This window comes from Mixophyes fleayi, chromosome 9, assembly GCF_038048845.1.
Source record: "Mixophyes fleayi isolate aMixFle1 chromosome 9, aMixFle1.hap1, whole genome shotgun sequence".
NCBI lineage: Eukaryota > Metazoa > Chordata > Amphibia > Anura > Limnodynastidae > Mixophyes > Mixophyes fleayi.
In genome coordinates, this window is record NC_134410.1 from 116,272,624 (window position 1) to 116,293,625 (window position 21,002).

At 42.3% G+C, this 21,002-nt stretch overlaps 2 protein-coding genes across 6 annotated transcripts in view; one reads left to right on the top strand and one right to left on the bottom strand.

The window, feature by feature from the left end:
- Positions 1–6,081, top strand: part of ZDHHC12 (zDHHC palmitoyltransferase 12) — a 26,119-nt gene extending 20,038 nt beyond the window's left edge. For 2 of the 3 annotated variants that reach the window (XM_075185145.1, XM_075185144.1), the window contains exons 2-5: positions 982–1,118; positions 1,199–1,285; positions 2,068–2,234; positions 2,990–4,688. In XM_075185145.1, coding sequence (XP_075041246.1) covers positions 982–1,118; positions 1,199–1,285; positions 2,068–2,234; positions 2,990–3,305 — 707 coding nt within the window. In that variant the 3' untranslated portion in view covers positions 3,306–4,688. Of the gene's footprint in view, positions 1–981; positions 1,119–1,198; positions 1,286–2,067; positions 2,235–2,989; positions 4,689–5,645 lie in introns of those variants that run through there. The other variant, XR_012678961.1, reaches the window with a different exon arrangement.
- PKN3 (protein kinase N3) overlaps positions 5,416–21,002 on the bottom strand; it is a 23,094-nt gene continuing 7,507 nt past the window's right edge. For 2 of the 3 annotated variants that reach the window (XM_075185141.1, XM_075185139.1), the window contains exons 7-21: positions 20,869–20,978; positions 20,631–20,774; positions 20,292–20,367; positions 20,033–20,192; positions 19,568–19,706; positions 19,169–19,236; positions 18,040–18,106; positions 16,604–16,695; positions 14,307–14,483; positions 14,160–14,222; positions 12,226–12,302; positions 11,998–12,140; positions 7,814–7,921; positions 7,365–7,445; positions 5,416–7,233 (exon numbers count right to left, since the gene is read on the bottom strand). In XM_075185141.1, coding sequence (XP_075041242.1) covers positions 7,021–7,233; positions 7,365–7,445; positions 7,814–7,921; positions 11,998–12,140; positions 12,226–12,302; positions 14,160–14,222; positions 14,307–14,483; positions 16,604–16,695; positions 18,040–18,106; positions 19,169–19,236; positions 19,568–19,706; positions 20,033–20,192; positions 20,292–20,367; positions 20,631–20,774; positions 20,869–20,978 — 1,718 coding nt within the window. In that variant the 3' untranslated portion in view covers positions 5,416–7,020. The remainder of the gene's footprint in view (positions 7,234–7,364; positions 7,446–7,813; positions 7,922–11,997; positions 12,141–12,225; positions 12,303–14,159; positions 14,223–14,306; positions 14,484–16,603; positions 16,696–18,039; positions 18,107–19,168; positions 19,237–19,567; positions 19,707–20,032; positions 20,193–20,291; positions 20,368–20,630; positions 20,775–20,868; positions 20,979–21,002) is intronic. The other variant, XM_075185140.1, reaches the window with a different exon arrangement.

The following is a 21,002-nucleotide window of genomic DNA, read 5'->3' on the forward strand; positions in this document are numbered from 1 at the left end:
CTGCTGCATTTCCCACCCTAGGCTTATACTCGAGTCAATAAGTTTTCCCACTTTTTTTTGGTAAAATTAGGTGCCTCGGCTTATATTCAGGTCGACTTATACTCGAGTATATACGGTACTCAGTTTAGAATAGCAGTAAGCAACCTGATACACTTCAGGGGTGGAAAACTACCCATAATCTCAGTAATAATTTAAAGCAATACATTTAAACAAAGGGGCGATGTTCCTCAGAACATCGTGGCCGAGCATTTGTACGGTTACTATGGTAAAAAGTAACGCTCATTTTTGCTTGCACTTTTACAGGGTGCAAGCAAAACTGAGCAGTATGTCTAAAAAATAAAATTAAAAAAATATCCGTGTGAGGTGTGTCGCAGCTGTTCCAGAGGCACCTCGCGCAGATTTTTACAATTGAATTCCCCCCCCCCCCTCCTAAGAGACACCTATTTGGGGGCAGCACAGTGGCTCAGTGGTTAGCACTTCTGCCTCTTAGCACTGGGGTCATGAGTTCAATTCCCAACCATGGCCTTATCTGTGTGGAGTTTGTATGTTCTCCCCGTGTTTGCGTGGGTTTCCTCCCACACTCTAAAAACATACTGTTAGGTTAATTAATTGTTATTAAATTGACCCTAGTCTCTCTCGGTCTGTGTGTGTATATATTAGGGAATTTCGACTGTAAGCTCTAATGGGGCAGGGACTGATGTGAGTTCTCTGTACAGGGCTGTGGAATTAGTGGCTCTTTATAAATAGCTGATGATGATCTGTAATAATATATCAGCAGGCATTTTAAACAAGTGTTACAAGCTATAACACATCTGAAGAAGCTGGGGCTGTAGGTGAAGGCTCACTCACCATCACGGATTTAAAAGAAAATGGGACATTTTTTTAAAAATTTCTAAGTGACAGCAATTTCCTGAGCAAATCTCTGACGCTTCTGTATGGTTTTATGGTGCATCTTTTTTTTCCCCCACATATTATTTTCAGATCTTTATCATCAGGAGAATAATTGGATCTATCTGCAGCCCCTCATCTTTGTGTTATCAGTCATGTGCTCCGTGGCCCTGTATTTTGGTGTATCACTGATGGACCCTGGCTATGTGCATTCTGACATTGATGAGAAGGTGATAGACTTTGTATTTAGCTTATATCGTTCAGGATTCAGATTCAAGCACTGTCACTAATTGTCTTCTATAAATATCAGTCTTTTCCAACAACTGAAGACCAGGAGATGATTTCACAAACCTCCAACACAGTGCGGATGAGGCGCTGTGGATACTGCTTTTTAAAGGTAGGTGTGTGTTCGTGTAATGCGCACACGCAACATTTTAGAGATATTTCTGTGTAGATAGGAATATATCACAGGCTGCACGTTAAATCTATTGCTGCAGAAGTGTGTAGTTACCAGGTTGTCCACCATATTCTGGATTCCAGCATGCTTAGATAATGTTCACACTTTTACATTTGTTGTTTCAAGGAAAAGGAAGTGATTGAGATATTTTTCTAGGCTGGTTACCTGTACCGTGAAAAAAACAAAAAAACTGGTATGGTTGCTTTAACACAGCAGTAGGTCAAAGTACAGCCACATGTATTTAGTAGTCAACATTTGACAGTGTCATTGAAATAGGCAAATGCAGAAGATCTAGACCAGGCCTGGCCAACCTGTGTCTCTTCAGCTGCTGTGAAACTACAAGTCCCAGCATGCTTTTCAGTAGGTAGTCAATTGATAGCTGGCAGGGCGTGCTGGGTCTTGTAGTTTCACCACACCTGGAGAGCCACAGGTTGGCCAGGCCTGATCTAGACAATTTGGCAACCCCGCTAATCCTGTTCATCTACCTTCACCTTGAGTGGCAAGATTGGTACGTGTGTGGCCAGCATTAGGCTTTGTTTGTGAATACTCCCTAGTTAGTAATTGTGCCCTCCATACATCCCTCTATCCAGTAGTCCCTTTTTTTACTGGGAAAAATAGGTGATTGATAATCTTCCAAGAAGCAAAAAAATAAGTAACATTCATATTGCCCCCTCGAACAATGTAATATAATAGACACAGACTTTATTTCTATTATTTCACAGCAGCCAATGAGAGCCAGGCATTGCAAATCCTGCCAGCGCTGTGTGCGAAGATATGATCACCACTGCCCCTGGATTGAGAACTGCGTTGGGGAGAACAACCACTGTCTCTTCATGCTGTACCTGACTGTCCAGCTTCTAGTCCTATTCTGGGCTTTCTCTTTAGCCTGGTAAGAAAAATCACAATATTTATCACTTAAACCAGGCTTGTTATAGAAACTATGACCAAAATCCATTAGTGGGGAAAGCTATTGCCACTTAGGGAGCCTGAAGTCATAGGAATACATTATTGGTTTTGAATGGGGTCCATGAAGATGAGGTAAAATATAAAGTTCTTTATACTTTTTGGTCTGGTGTTACCCTGATACAGTGGGTTCCCCCAGAAGGACCCAACGTTACAGAGCTGCGATCTGCTCTCCTTTACCTGATACAAACAGGCAGCAGTGTTGTCAGTGCCCCTCCCAGTGAGCTTTCCATTCATATGAATGGGAAGATGACTGGGGGAGTGGCTTTGACAACACCCCAGTTGGTTTGAAATGGGCCCGCTGCAGTTGGTATCTTTTTTGAAGGAAGTAAAACATTGTATTTGATTTTACTGTAGTGAAATAAACGCAGTAATATTTTAGTTTTGGGTGGGGTTATTTTCAATTAATAAATCTTTTCCCCAGTGGACTTAAAATGTCTATTGGAAAACACAGATGGATACTTTTAATTAACGTATCAATCGTAAAAATGTCTAATTCTAAGAGGCCACCTTACTAGCTGTGATTTAAACCTTATCCGTCTCGCTCCTCTGAATACTGTTTATAATTCCCATAGATGTCACACAGGGAGTGGATTCTTAGTTTCTTGCCCCAGTCCTAATGAGTTTCTTCTCAATTATTAGATTTTTCTTTTTTACAAAGACAACTGTGTTCTCTTTTAGGTCTGGCTTCCAGTCTGAAACCTCTTGGAGCGGCTGGCTGCGTGTTAATATCTTCTTGCTCCTGGCCTTCATCCTGATCTCCATCTTCACCATGGTGGTCTGTCTGCTGCTTGTAAGTCAACTGTATCTCATCGCCTGCAATACCACAACGTGGGAGTTCATGTCCCACCACCGCATCCCCTACCTGAAGCAGTGCGACTCGGACACCAACCCGTTCGACAGGGGCGTTGTCCGGAACCTGTGGAGTTTCTTCTGCACCGGCGGCACCGTGGCCTGGGACCAAATCTATTTCAGAGCAACTTACAACACCGTATGAAGCCAGATCAGAGATTTGAACTGTACCGTGAAACAAATATTACTTTTTAATGAAGATACAGACTTGACTCAACCCTTTATTTCCTCTGCAGAACAATTCAGGTTATTTGGTTTCTCGTTGTATTTGTCTTTTAAAAGGGGATACAGAATTGTCTGGATCTTCCTGGATGAGGGTCTCCATGATGTAGGTGTCTGTTCTTCATTACTGTTGTGTAAATGCCAGTGTTGGGTTTCACAGCAGTACAGTACAAGAACGATATAGGCAACAACTGTAGCAGGAGAGAGGTTGGCAACAGCTTAGCTGGAAGTCGCTGCTGCAATTTGGATATGATCATCAAGGCAACGGCTCTACGGCGGAATACGGACGTGGCTTTACCAAGCCCCACAACCTTTTAATAAAGCACCTGTAAGAAATGACCAACACCGTGTTGCCAGAGGGCAGCCTAGGGGTCAGAAATGGTTACAGCTACCATGGTCCAGCACTGCTAAAATTAGTTGGCACTGCAGGAGGTGTAAATCCCGTCCACTACCCAGAATGTCCCAAAACCCGCATCTCTTACTGCATTGGTAGCAGCCTCTAGGACCAACGGTTCCTCAGACCACCAGACAGTAAGTTTAAGTTATTGAAGAGGGGAGCGCACTAACATAGGGCAATAATGATGTGATTAAATGAGGCTTCGGGTACAGCTGGTGTGTGTGATAGGCATTGTGGAGATCAGAGGAGGTGACAACTCTAACCCCTATAATCATGACCTGGCTCTGCCCAGAACTAACCTTATTAATCTAATATTTATGCAGCAAGAATAACTTAATGATGTATACTTGTTACAAGGGCTGCATCATCCCTACATGTGGAGGAAATGGACTTCTGTAGAGTGTTGATTGCTCAATGAAGCACACAAGCAATTTGTACTTTATAATGCCAAAACATAACAGCAAGATATACTGCACCTTCCACGATAACTAGAGCCACACCGGTTATATAGGGAGTATTAATGCAGAAGCAGACAAATACATTCTCTGCTAATTCACTTTATGCTTAATAAGTGATAGAGCCCATGTTAATATACATCAAACACAGATGATGCAACGAATATACACCATGGTCTTTTAATTTGTACTCCAAGAAAGCAGTGAGTAAACAAGAGGGTTTGGCTCTGAACATTAAATTATCCTCCCAAAAGTTCTGAAAGGCATTTATGAATTTCAAAGCTCACTTGTGTCCCATTCCATGCTTCTCTCTCACCTAAAAGTTGCCTCGGTAGAGATTATCTATCTTACTTTGAATACGTATGTTACATGGCTATGTGGTCTAAACCATGCACTGAGCTTTTGTAAAGTTCCTGACCGTTTTATAAAGCTTTTCTTGATTGAATAAGAAAAATGGATGTATATTTGCCATTTTTTTTCTGAGGTAATTAAATGGTTTCTCAAATTTCCCCTGAAGCCACGGTCATGGTGGATGAACTGGACTTCACCTGGATTTCATAAATTCTGTTCGAGAGATTGGAAAATGACCTGACAGGCCAAAAGTGGACATCTTCCAAAACCATTTAGCAACATGCACGATAATAATCGGGTTGATTTCCAATGCTGGGCACATTTTGGAGCCCCACACACTGAGATATTAGGCCAAGGGCATGCGTGGCCAGTGAAGGACTAGGGCTAGAACGACATCACTATGGCAGAAGCTACTGCAACGGTCAGTCCACACTATACAACCTAAGCATAATGCACACGAGGGATTGACAATCCAAATTTTTAAAGCAGCTGCTAATTGGCAAAGTACGGATGCACAGTACTAAACGCAGACATGGACTAATCACATTTAAAAGCAGGTGGTTTAAAGCAGACCGTTCACCTACACAGAGTGGTATCCATGATGGGGGCTGAATTGGTGTGATGCCCATCAGATTGTCAGAACCAGTGACATCACCTAGTTAATTGAGAGGGTACACGGTCATGATTAATTCAGTATACATAATGGAAGCTTAGAGAACATAGGTAAAAGTTAGCATATTAGTGAGAATATGTACACACAAACACACACACACACACGAGAATGAAAAATAGGTAACATACAAAATGACCGCAGATACGTAAAGAACATTTATTTAGATCAAATTCTGTGCCATTTAAAAGGAAAAAGTATTTTTATATTTATCTTTTTAAGAAGATTAAATTGAAAATGGCTACTGTAAAAACACATTTATCCATAACATCTACCATTATATTACTATTTTACATAGAATTCCAGACAAATATTGAAAAACATTCTACATTGCCTTCATATATCTTACAATATAATATATATATATATTTCTTTTCTTTTTTTTTTGAGCTTTCATCCGTAACTGAAAACACATTTCATACCGTCTGGCTCAATTCGTTTTGCGATATATTGTGCTAGCCAATGCAGAGCTCTTAATTCAATATACGGCAGCTCCTATTCCTTCGTCACAAGGCTTACTTAGATCATTAGGTGTCTTTAAAAATATCACCATGTGAAGAAAATATAGTATTGTCCTCAGTGTTGTCAGTATTCGAAAGGTAGTAATCTGCAGAACTCTTCTATCAAGAACGTAGCCTATAGTCATGTTTTCCATCAATTCAGAGACCTGCAACTGCCGGACCCACGGGAGACCACCAAACAACATTTACTATAAACTATGAGATCTTCTAGTAAAAAGAAAAAAAAAAAAATTAGCTCATTAAAAAGTCAATTAATATGAAACTATACATGAAATATATTGTAGACATCGCAAAACTCAAATTTTTTTTTTAATAAAGTTCAACATTCAAAACAGTTTTGTTTCTATGACAACGCTTGGAGTAATCCTCTGCTTTTTACCGTAGCTCTACTGATAAATCAGGGGCCTAATTTGACCAATAATTGTTAAAAAAGTGCATCTACAGCGACCCTCATATAACTATAAGCCCTATTAGATAAGTATACTTCACAAGATATTCAGGTTTGATGATGGTTCCTTTTTTTTACTACGTCTGTACAAAAATATAAACGTTACCCAGCATGCATCAGTCTGCCATATTTAGTCTATGCTGCTTCTAATGTCCAACAACTGTGGGGACTGGGTAGGAGAACGATGGACCACGACTAGTGCAATAAGGCATTAAATGCAATTGGGATGGGAACGTGTTAGCTATTTCAAGACCTTACAAATAACATGACACATGCAGAGATAAATATCTTCTTATTCTAATAGGAAACCAGTGCAGTGACCATATATACTAGGATTATGCTTCCCTGATTTGTATCAGACTTCACTTGTCATGATGCCATTTGCTGGCTTGAGAAGAACACTACAAATTGTAGTACAAAACAAGACACTTTGGCTAGCTAGAGGTTCACCAATGTTCTACAGGAGCGTGGATCATTGACCTTAATGGACTGACACCGAACAATGAATGCATTGGTGAAGACACATCGTGACAAGACTACTGCAGCCTGTACATGAGGAGGAGCAGAGGTAGATTAGATGACATAGCCAGAAGAGGCCCGTTCAGTTGTGGTACCCTCAGGACACGGCTGGGTTTTGTAGATCTGGTGAAAACAAACCCAGGGATCAGGTGTATTATATCAATGCTAAACTGGTGCTGGCTGGCCACAGCCATAACGCTGAAAGCCTTAGATAATATCTCAAAAACATCTATGGGCTCATCTAGCATCTTGGGCAGTCCGACTAACTTTATCATTGTTACTCAGGAAGAAGGAGGTTGGAGACAAAGTCAAAGTCTTGGAAGAGCATCTGGTCACTAGAGGTCAAGTGGCGAGGATCGTCCGATGGGGACAGCACCGGCTTCTGTCCTGTGAATTCTTCATCAAAGTTGTGGACATCAAAAGGGTCACGTAGGGCGGGGACAAAGGGGGGCTGCACCCTGCGAGCATAGAGGGCTTCCCAGTCCATCTCCTGCGACAAGGCAATCAGAGGAGGAGTCATACTAGCGCTACAGTGCTTTTATACAGACCAATCATAGGGCAAGTTATTAAATAATGAAATACGGACTACCGTGAAGTTCTAAAGGCCGTTGTCCATTATACCTGATAAAAAGGCTGCGGCTTGAGCTCCTCGGCATCACCGACTCCAGCTCCCAACCGGCGCTCTGGTGTTTTCCGCAGTAACTAAACAAAAAAGGATAAAAACTGCTATAACATTATATCAATATATAATACACGCTCATCAGTGGGTGATATCACATAAATGGACAGACCTTGTGTAGTAACAACATAAAGTTCTATAAATCAGGTACACTAGTGCCCAATGTCAGGTCAGAATGCACATAGTAATAAACTAAAAACAGAATGTATTAGATCCTTCACAATGTACTAAGCAGCAGGGTTTATGTAAAACTGGTGCAGTGCACACAAATCAAGATATAACCTGTAGATTTTTTAGTGCAGTTTAGAAAATTAAAGATAGTCTACAGCACATTTGTGCACATCACATTATTTAAGCCCACACAGCCATTTGGTTTGAGATCTCCATATACCTTTCGGATGATGTTGATGGCTTCAGTGGACAGGAAACGGGGGTAACGTACTTCCTCATGCACAATACTGTCAAACACCTCCTCTTCATCATCGCCAGGGAACGGACACTGAACAACCAGAATACACAGAGGGTGCATTAAATACGTGCAAGCACCAAGGTTTGTGCAGAAAGATGCAAATCATGTCTAATGGTGCTAAAATTATGGCTTACAGATCCTTCAGGGAACGAACCTATAAATTAAGCAAGTTCCCAGTACAAAAATTTAAGCTGGAGTCCTTCAGCCACAACCCCCAACCCAAATGCCAAAGCATCAGCCAACTCCAATCCTTTCCAAGGGTCTTGTGATCGAAGCAGAGTCACATGGGCAGCACAGTGGCCTAGTGGTTAGCACTTCTGCCTCACAGCACTGGGGGCATGAGTTCAATTCCCGACCATAGCCTTATCTGTGTGGAGTTTGTATGTTCTCCCTGTGTTTGCGTGGGTTTCCTCCGGGTGCTCCGGTTTCCTCCCACACTCCAAAAAAAACCATACTGCAATTGGCTGCTATTAAAAATTGACCCTAGTCTCTGTCTGTCTCCCTGTATGTCTGTCTGTGTCTGTGTGTGAGTGTGTGTCTATATTAGGGAATTTAGACTGTAAGCTCCAATGGGGCAGGGACTGATGTGAGCGAGTTCTCTGTACAGCGCTGCGGAGTTAGTGGCGCTATATAAATAAATGATGATGATGTCACATGCCCACCAGCCTCTCCTATGGCTCCTGGTATAATCCGTTCATATGCTTCATCTAGTCTTTTTGGCTGCTTATACTGTGCCACTATATACTGTCCTGTGCAACCATACGCTGGCCATCGATGTTTAGTGCAACTAAACACCACTGTGCAGCTTCTCATAATAATTTAGGGCGATCGCTCCAATGCCACAGCTGTCACTCAACTAATGGTGCCCACACAAGCCAAGGAGGAGGAATGCAATATTTCATGAACATATAACTATATACACCTTTATCCAATACCTCTTTAGGGAATACTTACTTTGTCTTTGTCAAGCATAACAGTTGTCATCCCGAAAGTGAACAACTATTATTACACTGGGCTATTGCAAGAGGCTGCTTAAGAGTTTGTAGGTCACAAGCGTCATTTTCCACCAAATTAGCAGCACATTGTAACACGTATGGCGTGATCCTGTCTGGTCAAAACCAGCATCGGCTAAATGGACAATCTGGATGATAGTCAATGACCACACACACAGTTATTTCCCCATGGGCCGCTGTGATCATTCCTCAATGCTGACAAAACATCCCTATCTGTGGACTTAGAATGCCTTGCAGTATTTGCCGTTCCTCTTTGCAAAGTTGCCCAGGTTGGATTTGATTAGCTGAGGAGGGGCCATAGACAGCAAGTTTTGGGATCTTTCACAGATTTTCAATGGGGTTAAATTCAGAACTGACCAGGCTATCACCATCATCTTCATTTATTTATATAGCGCCACTAATTCCGCAGCGCTGTACAGAGAACTTACTCACATCAGTCCCTGCCCCATTGGAGCTTACAGTCTAAATTCCCTAACACACACACACACACACACACACACACACACACACAAACAAAACAACAAAGAGAGAGAGAGATAGGGTCAATTTGATAGCAGCCAATTAACCAACTAGTATGTTTTTAGAGTCTGGGATGAAACCGGAGCACCCGGAGGAAACCCACGCAAACACGGGGAGAACATACAACCTCCACACAGATATAAGGCCATGGTCAGGAATTGAACTCATGACCCCAGTGCTGTAAGGCAGAAGTGCTAACCACTTAGCCACCGTGCTGCCCAAATCGTTGTTTTTTCCGCAGTTGGACTTTTTATGGCAGAGGATAGCAGATTTTTTTGCACGTAACATGGTGCGATCGCACTGTAAAATACGCACGCACTCTAACATTTAGTTTCATATATATATATATATATATATATTCCATTCCACAGTGATTTATAAGCAGATAGTATTTGGTTTATTATTAGTTTATATAATAAGATTATATGTACACTTCAGTGTTATTTAAGGTTCAGATTAATGGAAATGTCTGGTATCATATTAATCTCCTTTACATCAGCAGCTGTCCAGTGCATTCGGCGAAGAGATCGCACATTGCATACTCTAGTCATTGATGTTAGGGAATTAACCTTTAATATGATGCTGACTATAAAATGCTAATGGACTAGTTGTAACTGGAGTCTTGGCGGGAAGAAAGGAGCACATCCCCTGGAGAGATGACCCCCACCTTTGGATTCTTTAGTTTGAACTAGCCTATGATCTGCAACCCCCTGGACCCACCTGAAGTCTGGACCTATAGAAGCAAGCCACGTCATCTGCATTGTTCTCTCTGTAACACTGAATGTATATAATCATAGCTGTGCTCCCACCGGTCTCAGTCATTCTCTGACCACAGTATTCAAGGGTGAACTAGTGTTCACTGGTACCCGTAGGAGCGCAGCGCAGCGAAGCGCATGCAAAGCGAGCGCGGTATGTATCTTTTGGTATTGGCTGTACTGTACTGTATTATAATCATGTATTGAACTGTTAAATTATTACATCTGCTAAAATAAATCTTTGTGCATTGGAAACACAATACAATCGCTTGGGCAATGCTTATTTGAAAAACGATAGAATTACTTTAATACTTGACAAGGTTGGCAGTTCCTACCACTAAAAAGCATCCTCATAACATGATTCTGCCACCGCCATACCTCACGGTGATAGTGGTGTTACCCAACTGGCGTGCCTTCTAACATGCAGACCCAAAGAGTTCCAGTTTAGTCTCATTAAACCTCGAGACTTTCTGCAGAGATGTAGCAAAATCTCGTACATGGCATATTAAAAACTCTGCTGGTAAGGATATGGGTCTTTTTCAGCAAAGGCCCTGTTCATGGAATGCCATGGAGATTACTGACCCATCTACATTATTTTCCATCGTAGCCACTTATGTCCTTCAATGTCACAGTTACAGTAGCTTCTCCGAGAAGTGCCCTTCTTGTCTGGAAACAATGTTTAAGTGGCTGTCTATACTCGGCACTATGACTGCAGTTTCACACGTCTTCAACATCTTTACAATGGACCGGACTGAGCTCGGAGAGATTTTTTGCCTTTGCAATAGTCTTGTGCCCTTCCGCAGGTCTGTACTGTTCTATAACAATATTTCTGACTTGTTTGAAATCCTGTTGTCTTCGTTTTGACTCTGGAAACTGTTTACCATGCTCCAGGACCACACAGAGAAGGGGCTATTTTATATTACAGCATGTGGTCCACTGTCAACAAACAAATTGTGTAATTTAAGTAAATGTATTGCCCGTTTGCTAATTAGTAATTAAATAGTTTTTTTTTATGTGAAATGTTACTCAATGCTTTGTGAATCAGTGCCAAAAAAATCCTACGTCAACCTGTTTAAAATTCAGAATCTGCGTCAACAAAATATTAAAAAACTGGATACTTAGACAATCACCCATAAGTAGTTACTCTGTCTGGAATAAGATTGGCACGCATCTGGAACAGAAGCTGTACGGCCACACAGAATATAAGATCACTTAAGAAATAAACATGAAATCTACAGTTGCACATTTAGAAAAAAAAAAATATGCTCTAGTACATACTTGCCTACTTTTAGGCACTGAAGTCCAGGAGATCCCGGACAGGGGGCGTGGCTAATCGCATCATTTTGGCCCTACCCTCGCGGCTGAAATTATGTTTTGATGCAGGTGGCGGGGCCAAAATGACGCGATTTACCGCAAATCGTGTTATTTTGGCCAGGTATTTCCCGGATGCGGGAAACTTGCCTGCTCTCCCGGGAGTCCGACCCGGATTTCGGGAGTCTCCCGGACATTCCGGGAGAGTTGGCAAGTGTGCTCTAATTTCGTACAGGTCATAAATTCTCTAACCTTCACCCAAGCCCTCACCTGCCCCGGACGGCTAATAAATGTTCTTATCTATGCGGTTGCATAAGACAACACAGTACTTATCTAGAAGGGAAAGAGAGGGGCAAGGCGGTTAATAGTGGCGGGTATGGTCCACGATAGCCCACCCAAGCAGTCTATTCCTTTTAGTATGCAAACTCACCCAAACCATTGGTAAATCCAAGGGTCCCATTGGTTCTGTATACAAGCAATCATCACTACTAGGTTTGAACGTTCTCACCTCTCCCACCAGCATCTCGTAGATCAGCACCCCCAGTCCCCACCAGTCCACTGCGTATGTATACGATGTGTCGGTCAGGACTTCAGGTGCCAGAAACTCTGGTGTGCCGCAGAATGTGCCCGTCCTGTCGCCATATCCCATGCCTGTAAGGTAAAGGAAGTTAATAGGAGTCTTCTCGATTTTCCAAAGCCACACCACAAAGGGGCACAAAGAGGGCCGGAACCTCACCTTCTTTACACAGCCCAAAATCTGCAATCTTCACAAACCCTTTGGCGTCCATCAGCAAGTTGTCTAACTTTAGGTCTCTATAAAGAAGATACACATTTCTCAATGAGCAGATAGAGGACAGTTGTACAGAGGCTAGACTGAATGAATGTGTCAGGTATATGTGGTTCTCCTTGAATCTGAGTGTAGCTGGTGAATGAATGAACAACAAGACTATCTGCATCACTAATATTTATTGTAGAATTCTATTTTCACAGTTCTATATATTTCCATAATTAATATGTTTTCATATATTTCAGTTACTTTGTGATACTTTCTGTTGCAGTTAAATAGGAAGGGACTGTAAGATTTGGAACTAGATAGATATGGTGATCTACCAACTGTACCGAGACTACTTGACAACATTCATACGTGTAGTTAAAGACTTCATTGTATACAATCGGATATTTGTCCTATATTATATAGATATCCCTTATGTTACCAGATTGTAACTGTAACAGCGGAATATATCTGTACCTTTAAATATGATTGTGCATCATGAGTGGATGAATTAAATGTATTTATACTACTTTTATATGATTTTTGTTGAAACTAATAGTTTTTAGTACTTTTATATTCATTCAGTAGACTTTGTTATATTATTTGAACTCACTCTTTCCATCTGTTGCTAATCACTGAGCGGTGATTCAATCACTTGGGAGACATCTTATTACTGGAGTATTTCTATCCAACTAAATCTCAGATCAGGGAGTAAATGTAAGCTGAGAGTTTCCGGTGGGGCTGCCGCCTATAGCAACCAATCAGATTCTAGTTGTCATTTTGTGGAATGCACTAAATAAATGACAGCTAGAATCTGATTGGTTGCCTATAGGCAAGATCTCCACTTTCAATCCTGCTGGAAACTCTCAGCTTGATACATTTACCCCAAGATGTTTTACCACTTGGCTGATTTATCCCCAGTAAGACATTTAGGGTTTTTTAAGCTATCAGAGAGCACTTCATAAAACTTCAGAGTATCTTCTCCACAAAGTAGACCCCCCGAATGGTGCCTTTTGCTCAATGGACGTTTTGTGTCCCAATACAAGCGCATTACATCTCCAAAGACGACTGGTATTCCATACCACCAGTATGTCTTTATGTTCTCCCTATACAACCCATGCTATGTCCACCGGTTGTTCTACTGTCAACATAATCTCTTTATCCAGTATCTGAATCTAAGGAGTCAATATCTCCAAACATCCGTTAAGCAGAGGTGATAGAATAAGCAGCTGTGGTGTAGCCATCTATGTTACGGACAAGTTCATGGTCAGTACTCTCAACACTTTGCATTTGAAGGCATGTCCTTTAAATAGCTAGCAACTGCTCGGGGTACCAGCGCAATGAAAACAATTCTACTGCAACACCTTCATTATGAATGGCTTTCAAGCGTATATCTTCCACTCAAAACCTTTCTGCGACTCTCTCGGGCTCACGCTACTTATTAATGAACCTACTCATATCCATAAGAAAGATCCTACAAAAAGCACAATAATTAGATGTACTTCTAGTAAGCAAACCCTATTATTCTTATCTCACGCTGGGGTCTCTTCTTCCGAGGTTGGGGACCATTGTTTTAATGCTGGGATAACAGCACTCTCTGGTGAGCTACAGGAACTGTAAGAGTTCTCTGTACAGCGCTGCGGAATTAGTGGCGCTATATAAATAGCTGATGATGATGGAGGCAGCCATTTTGGGAACTGAACCAATTTTTACTAGAATACAGTCTGTTAATTCACTAGGACCTCGTTTCATGAGCGATGACCCTGGATCCTTGTGACACAATGCACACTGATGAATATCAGAATAAAAAATAAAAAAGCCCTTTCCTCCACAGCGACATTAACATGGATTGCTCGTAAAGGGAAGCAGGAACCGATCCTAGTCTCAGATCTCTATACCTGTAAATTATTTTTTTCTCGTGCAGGAACTGAAGGCCGAGAACCACACAGGCCGAGTAGAACCTGACAAGAGAGAGGTTTCCAGTTAGTTACATCATGTGAGAGCAGAACTGTAACATCCTAAGTTTACTTTCACCCTCATCTCACCTTGCTGCAGGCTGAGAGAACACGTTTGCATGTATGTGCATCATCAGGTCCCCTCCTGGCATGTATTCCATGACAAAGCACGCGTGTTCTGGCGTCTGGAAGCATCCAAACAAGTTCACCAAAAACGGGTGTCCGGAAGAGTTTACCACCTCGAAGATGTGCTTCTCACACTGCAGACTGCAAGGACAGAAAGATACACGGCATAGAGTAGGGTGAGATGATGGCTGAATGTACACAGAGGTAAAGAGCGATAGCAGAAAATCAAAACAAATGTATAGAAAAAATACCTATAAATTCTGAGTCACTTCAAACACGTAGGGCAAATAAACATTCTTCAAGCAAGGACTACAATGTGACAGTCTATTACATGATACATTGATCGGTAAACAAAAGTTGTATTGTTGGCACAGATAGGCTCTCTGGTAAAGTAATTAAATTTTATTGATGCCAAAACTTGCTGAGACTTTTAGTTCCACAGCACATGGTGTAACAGATAGCCAAAACCTGCTCCAGAAAACAGCCACGTTTGTAGTCGTTAGCTTTTCCCCCCCTTGAAAGCAGACGACAATTAGCTGCAAATTTGTGCCCTCATACGTTTAGCATCGCAGTGTGGGACTTGTAGTTCTATCCTTTCCTCAGATGCTGAAGGGCGACAGACAATGGTCATATTCTAGCCCCCCCCTCCTCAAAAGAGGAGGTGAAAGAACAGTGAGCACACATTACTGGGTGGGCCGATCTGTGTCCCCTAAAGCATCAGAGAAAAGAAGTTTATTGGTCGACAAGTGATGAAGACTTTTTCCAAAATGGGGCAAACAGAAACCATGGCTGATCCTTAGAATCCTGGATATTTAGGACCAAAATAACAGTCAACACCCTCAGCTGCTGGAGAAGATGCCTGTGAGTCCAACTATGGAGCCAGATTATGTTCTGAAGTATTCTTACCATCCTTACTCTTCCTCAACCGTGGAGGGGTCCACCACGGACTCATACAAGACTTCAAGAGTTTAACTAGAGGGGAGGGAGGGGTCCGAAGACTGAAAGTATGGATAATTTTGACAACAACAGGCAGTTCAAATGGCTTGTGGGACAGACATAACTGAAGACCAGTAAGGTGAGGGGCTGTGGGCTCCTAAGAGTCTGTACAGGAGAACTATCGTCCCAAAAAATAAAGGTGCATGTTACGCTACCCTTCAGCCTGAACCCTGACTGCCGAGAACAGCTGAAGTGCCACCAGTGTGACCACAACACACTGCTTACTGAGAATTCCTATTTTGTGCTCTGTACATGTGCAGGACCTCTTTGCACCTGCGTTGTCCAGCAGGAGTCTGCAGGGAGCACTAGCTCCATCTTGTGAGTACTATAGCCTGGCGGCAGCCCGTCTTGCACAGTCACGTGGATCCACTGCTCTCCTGCTGGGACAGAACGCACCGAGGTGGATGCACTTTGCTGTACCCTTCCCTTCCCCCTCCAGCAAACCCATGTGTGTGTGGAAAGGCTTCTAGATCACCAGGAGGAAATTAGGGATGACGTTCAGCCCTCCCTTGGCCACGATACTGCAGTGACCAGGACGACTGGACTGGAGATACCGACAAGGTTCCAGTGATAACATACTCTCATCAACCTATGTGGCAATGGGTCCACTTGACCCATGGCTGTAGCTAGTGAAAGAGGTGGGTGTGAGGGAATCCCCTGTGTCTGAAGAGCGTAGAGGGAGGGGGTACCAGGAAAGTACACAATCTAGGTGGGCAGCACTGAGGCTCAGTGGTTAGCACTTCTGCCTCACAGCACTGGGGTCATGAGTTCAATTCCCGACCATGGCCTTATCTGTGTGGAGTTTGTATGTTCTCCCCGTGTTTGCGTGGGTTTCCTTCGGGTGCTCCGGTTTCCTCCCCCACTCCAAAAACATATTAGTAGGTTAATTGGTTGGTAACAAATTGACCCTAGTCTGTATTTCTGTCTGTCTGGGAATTTAGACTGTAAGCTCCAATGGGACAGGGACTGATGTGAATGAGTTCTCTGTACAGCACTGCGGAACTAGTGGCGCTATATAAATAAATGACGATGATCCATCTACAATCACAGTCTTCAGACCTGCACAGTTACACAATACTGATGTCCAGCTTACCAGTAATGTATGCAATTCAAAAAGCCTAACAAAGGTTTATTAATGTCAAGGGAAGTTGATACTTGTGGCTTCAAATAAACAGAGCAGGGACATAATAGCAGTTTCCATCTGTTTTACCAACACTTCACTGTGATTTGATTCATAGAACACAGAGGTTTAGAGTTTACTCGACCTTTCAAGCTCGTCTCTGCTAACGATATCACGTTTCTTCAGAGCTTTGATTGCGTATAGCTTTCCTGTCCCCTTATATTCAGCCAGAAGCACCTAAAGATAGTAAAAACCCATATTTATGAACTGGTGATATAAACTAAATAAAAAAAACAAAAAAAACACACAAAGCAAAACTAATGTTATAGCAAGAACACACACACAAATAAATAAAAAAAACACAAAGCAAATCTTAAAGGCTGTTTTAAAGAAATGTCTTTAACTAAAAATCATTTTATTGATACAATCCCTACTTCCTCCTGTAGACAGTAAGTCCTAGCAGCGTGTCACACACCCCATGACACACAGTTTAAAGTCCCAGCACTAAAACACTGAAGGAAATGTATTGTATACATGATATAAATTATTGTGTACACAATTTTTTTTCCCCCAATAGCAACAATTCCTGGCAGACCACAGCCGCCAGCGCGGGTTCTGCATGGTGCCATGATGGATTGTGTGTTGTATATAGGGTGGCAGCTCTGTTTTTAAGGAAAAGCTCTCATTTACAATTATACAGTGCCGTAGAGACGCAATTCACACCTCTCTCCTGCGTGTACATGCCAGCATTAATGTGTGTCACCCAATACAGTCCGCTAGGAAGAGGTAGGGCAGCACCCCAAAGAGAACAATGGATTGATCATTTAATGTCCTTTACTAATAAGAGCTTTTACAGTAAAGAATCCTTCCTAGAACTTCTCTCATCCATTTGTAAAAGACCATTTTGTGTACGAGAAGTTTCAGACAAATCTTTGTAAAGGTTTTAGCTATAATTAAACATATTAATTAGGTCACCTATAAAGCACCCTTTTCATACAGTAAACAATTTTTTTTTTCAATTTGACCTTTCCTTTAACTTTATTAAGTTGCCCGCCTTTGAACCCTCTCCAGTTCTTCTATGTCCTTCTTACAGTGAGGTGCCCAAAACTGCACCCCATATATAAGGTGTGGTCTATCCAGGGCCGGATTAAGGGAATGGAGGCCCCTGCGCTAAGTGATCCGAGCCGAGCTGAGGAGATCTCCTCAGTAAGGAGACTACAGTGCGGGGAAGGACCGCAGTGAAAGTGCTCAGCAGCATTGATCGCCCTAGGGTTAATCCGGCCCTTGGTCTATCTAATAACTTCTAGAACGGCAATACTACCGTTTTATTTGCTGTTGCAGCCACTGCCTGGCGCTGTGTACTGTTACATAGCTTTCTGTCATCTAGCATTCCCAAGTCCATCTCCATCTCAGTTTTCCCCAATTGTATTCCATTTAGTGTATAATAAACCACGCGCCAGGTGTATAAACCTAAATGTATCTGAATTCCATCTGCCGTTTCACATTACAGTATATCATACAAGCCCACCCAAGCTTGTCGGCCCAACACTTAGGAATCCTGAAGAACTATTCCTCACTTACCTTGCCGAAATGCCCCCTCCCTAGCACCGACACGCAGGAGAAATCTTCGAGCGTGAGCACCCGTTTTCTGCAAGAGAAAACAAACACTAGCACCGTCATTATCATGAATATTTTTAATTATCATGGTTTGTTTGCATAGCGCCATAATCCGCAGCGCTTGCCAGAGAATGCCGAATTATTTGCACCATTCCCTGCCCCCATTGGAGCTTCGTGTCTAAATTAATCCCTAACACACAAAACACAATCTATGTTCCATTTTGTCAGAAGACAAACAACTTAGCAGTATGAATACCTGTAACTCCCAACTTTCCAGATTCAACAAATTCAAGATAAATTAGGCCACACCCATGATTTGTCTAAGTCACGCCCCCATCAATATGGACATGCTCACTAACTATTTATTCTTTTGGCTTTAAGGAGTTAGCTATAGCAACTCACACCAAGACGGCAAAAATCCAGAAACTGCAAGTCCCCAATTAATGAGATCGTATTTTTGCAAAATATTGTGTACAATTAAAATCTAATTGAACTATAAAGAGATTTGATATTTAATACTTTACTCTGCACAATTTGTTTCTGTAGTGCAGTACCTATATCAGTCTGCAGAGGGCAGTTGTGATCTTGGTTTATAGAAATCATTTGACCAAGTGGAAAACAGAGGCAATGATACCGTCCCCCTGACAATAGGACATGTTGTCCAGGATCAGACGCTATGATCAGGCAAGATGTACTTAAAATATCAGTAAAATATTGCTTCTAAAGAAAGGGTCATTTCACAACATTTACAAATGTCAAAGTAAAAAAGGGGCGATAAAAAATGTAGAGATCTTGAAAAGCACGAATGGTTACTTCCTGTTCTGTGGAGATTCGCTCATTATTTCCAATGGTGATGTCATTATAAGATGCATTTGAATACCATGTGTATAGTAGTTATTCCAACTCCCCCATAACGCTGCTCTGTTCCAAGCGGGGACTCTGATGTCAATGGAACACGACAGATATTTTTTTTTTTCTACTCTGGGTGGCGGTGCCCCAGTAAGCGCTGCGCCCTTCTGCCGCACCTACCGATTCCAGACATGAATAGTACAAAAAAAAAAAACAAAAACACAGAAACAAATAAACACCTCACCTGTTAAGTTTATGTTGCTCAGTAGAGCTTTGCATCCCACTGTCCTCTACATGATTGCGCTTCATAGACTGCAACAGAAGAAGGAATATACCAATGACAGCCTTTCATTGCTTAAGGCACCCAAACACTGCACCTTCAATAGCCAAACTGTTTCTTTGCTGGCCTAAGTTCACTTTGTGTCGACCCAAAACGATTGCTTGGCCACCTCTGCCTATGTGAGGGGTCAGAGGTCGACAGGAAATACTGCGCCTCTGGCAGTCCATTCTCCGCGTATGTGTATGACAGGACTGGAGGACCAATATGGTGGGTTGGTGGTTGATGGTTGTACAAGAAGATCATATTGCAGTGTCTGTGTGAGCAGATTACCCTTATACGCACAAGGTCTGCCATGTTACTCACCTTCACAGCCACCTTGCACGGAGAGTCTGCAGCTTCCGCTTCCTTCTCCGGTGCCAGGGGTAGGTAGATCCGGGGAGGTTTGGGTGGGGGCTTCATTGAAGGGTCATCGTTGAATATCAATTTTTTCACAGGGAAATTACTGCAAGAAAAATATAAAACATCTCTAAATAATAACAACAATGGAAGAATAACAACAACAGAATAATAATGGAATAATAATAAGAATAATAATAAATAATAGAAAAGCTCCATCTCAAAATGCACTATATAATAACTCCCACACACACTGCACAGCTCCGTCCCAAAATAGGAAAACCAGATCCCACCCCCTCCATTAATTGCAATGGAAGAGCAGCTTAAGCAGCAGCAAGAGGCATGTTATACATTTAACTTCTTCAAATACGAAAAGACAATGCCCAACATCACACAACCAGAGCCCAAACGCATGACCAATAAGACGACAACCTGTAACTTTCGGAAACACCCTGGGAGCCTGTAGACATAGACACAGGAAGGGGCGGGCTCAGCGTCGTCAGGGTTCCGCACGGCGGTAGAATGCTCATCATCAGCCGACCCCACGTTGCAAAATTAATGTTCATTTGGGTGGCCCGAAGGAAATCCTTTCCTGGAAAGAGAAAGGGGATGAGCAACTTCACTTTATGTCATGTAATCTAGTCAGCTAAAAAAAAAAAAAAAAGTTACTGATTGTAGATAAACCATTTACCTTTCTGTTTGGGGAATATGCGCTTCTGTCTCTGTACTTTGCCTCTCCTCTCTATCACAGGGTTACAGAACATGATCTGGAATAAAATGTGACAGGAATATAAACAAACCCATCACTTACAGACAATTGAAGGCAGCCATTTTGTACACTGAACCAATATTCCCAAAGCACTGTGCTCGTCATGACTCAGCGATATCATTAGTTTCTAGTAAAATGATAGGTTGCATTGTCTAACAAATATTGATTTAGCCCATAAAATGGCTTCCACAACCGTGTAGGCAGCAGATATACCATAATGGACTGCTCTAGCCCACCTTACTCAATGTACTTTTATTTTACCTCAGCAAACAGCATTCCTTGCGGTTCCAGCTGCAGACACAACCCGTGCCGCTCATTGTCGAGAAAGTCCTCCAACCGCAGAAAGCGAAGAGCGCAGAGCTCCCTCCAGTCCCGCCAGTGCACAGAGAGCTCCAACTCACGAGACTGCAGAGCGTGACAACAGTTGGTGTAAACAGAACATACAGGGAGTGCGAGTGTGTGCATGTGTGTGCGCTCATTAACACGCGTGGAGACTCACCCGCTCCAGCTCAATAGCGAATCTCTGATCCCAACACTGGTTATGAACCAGGCCCCAGTTAGTCTGCGTCACTGGCTTGTTATCAACCTTCAAGACGCACATCACCTCTCCTATGGGAATAAGGAAGAAATAAC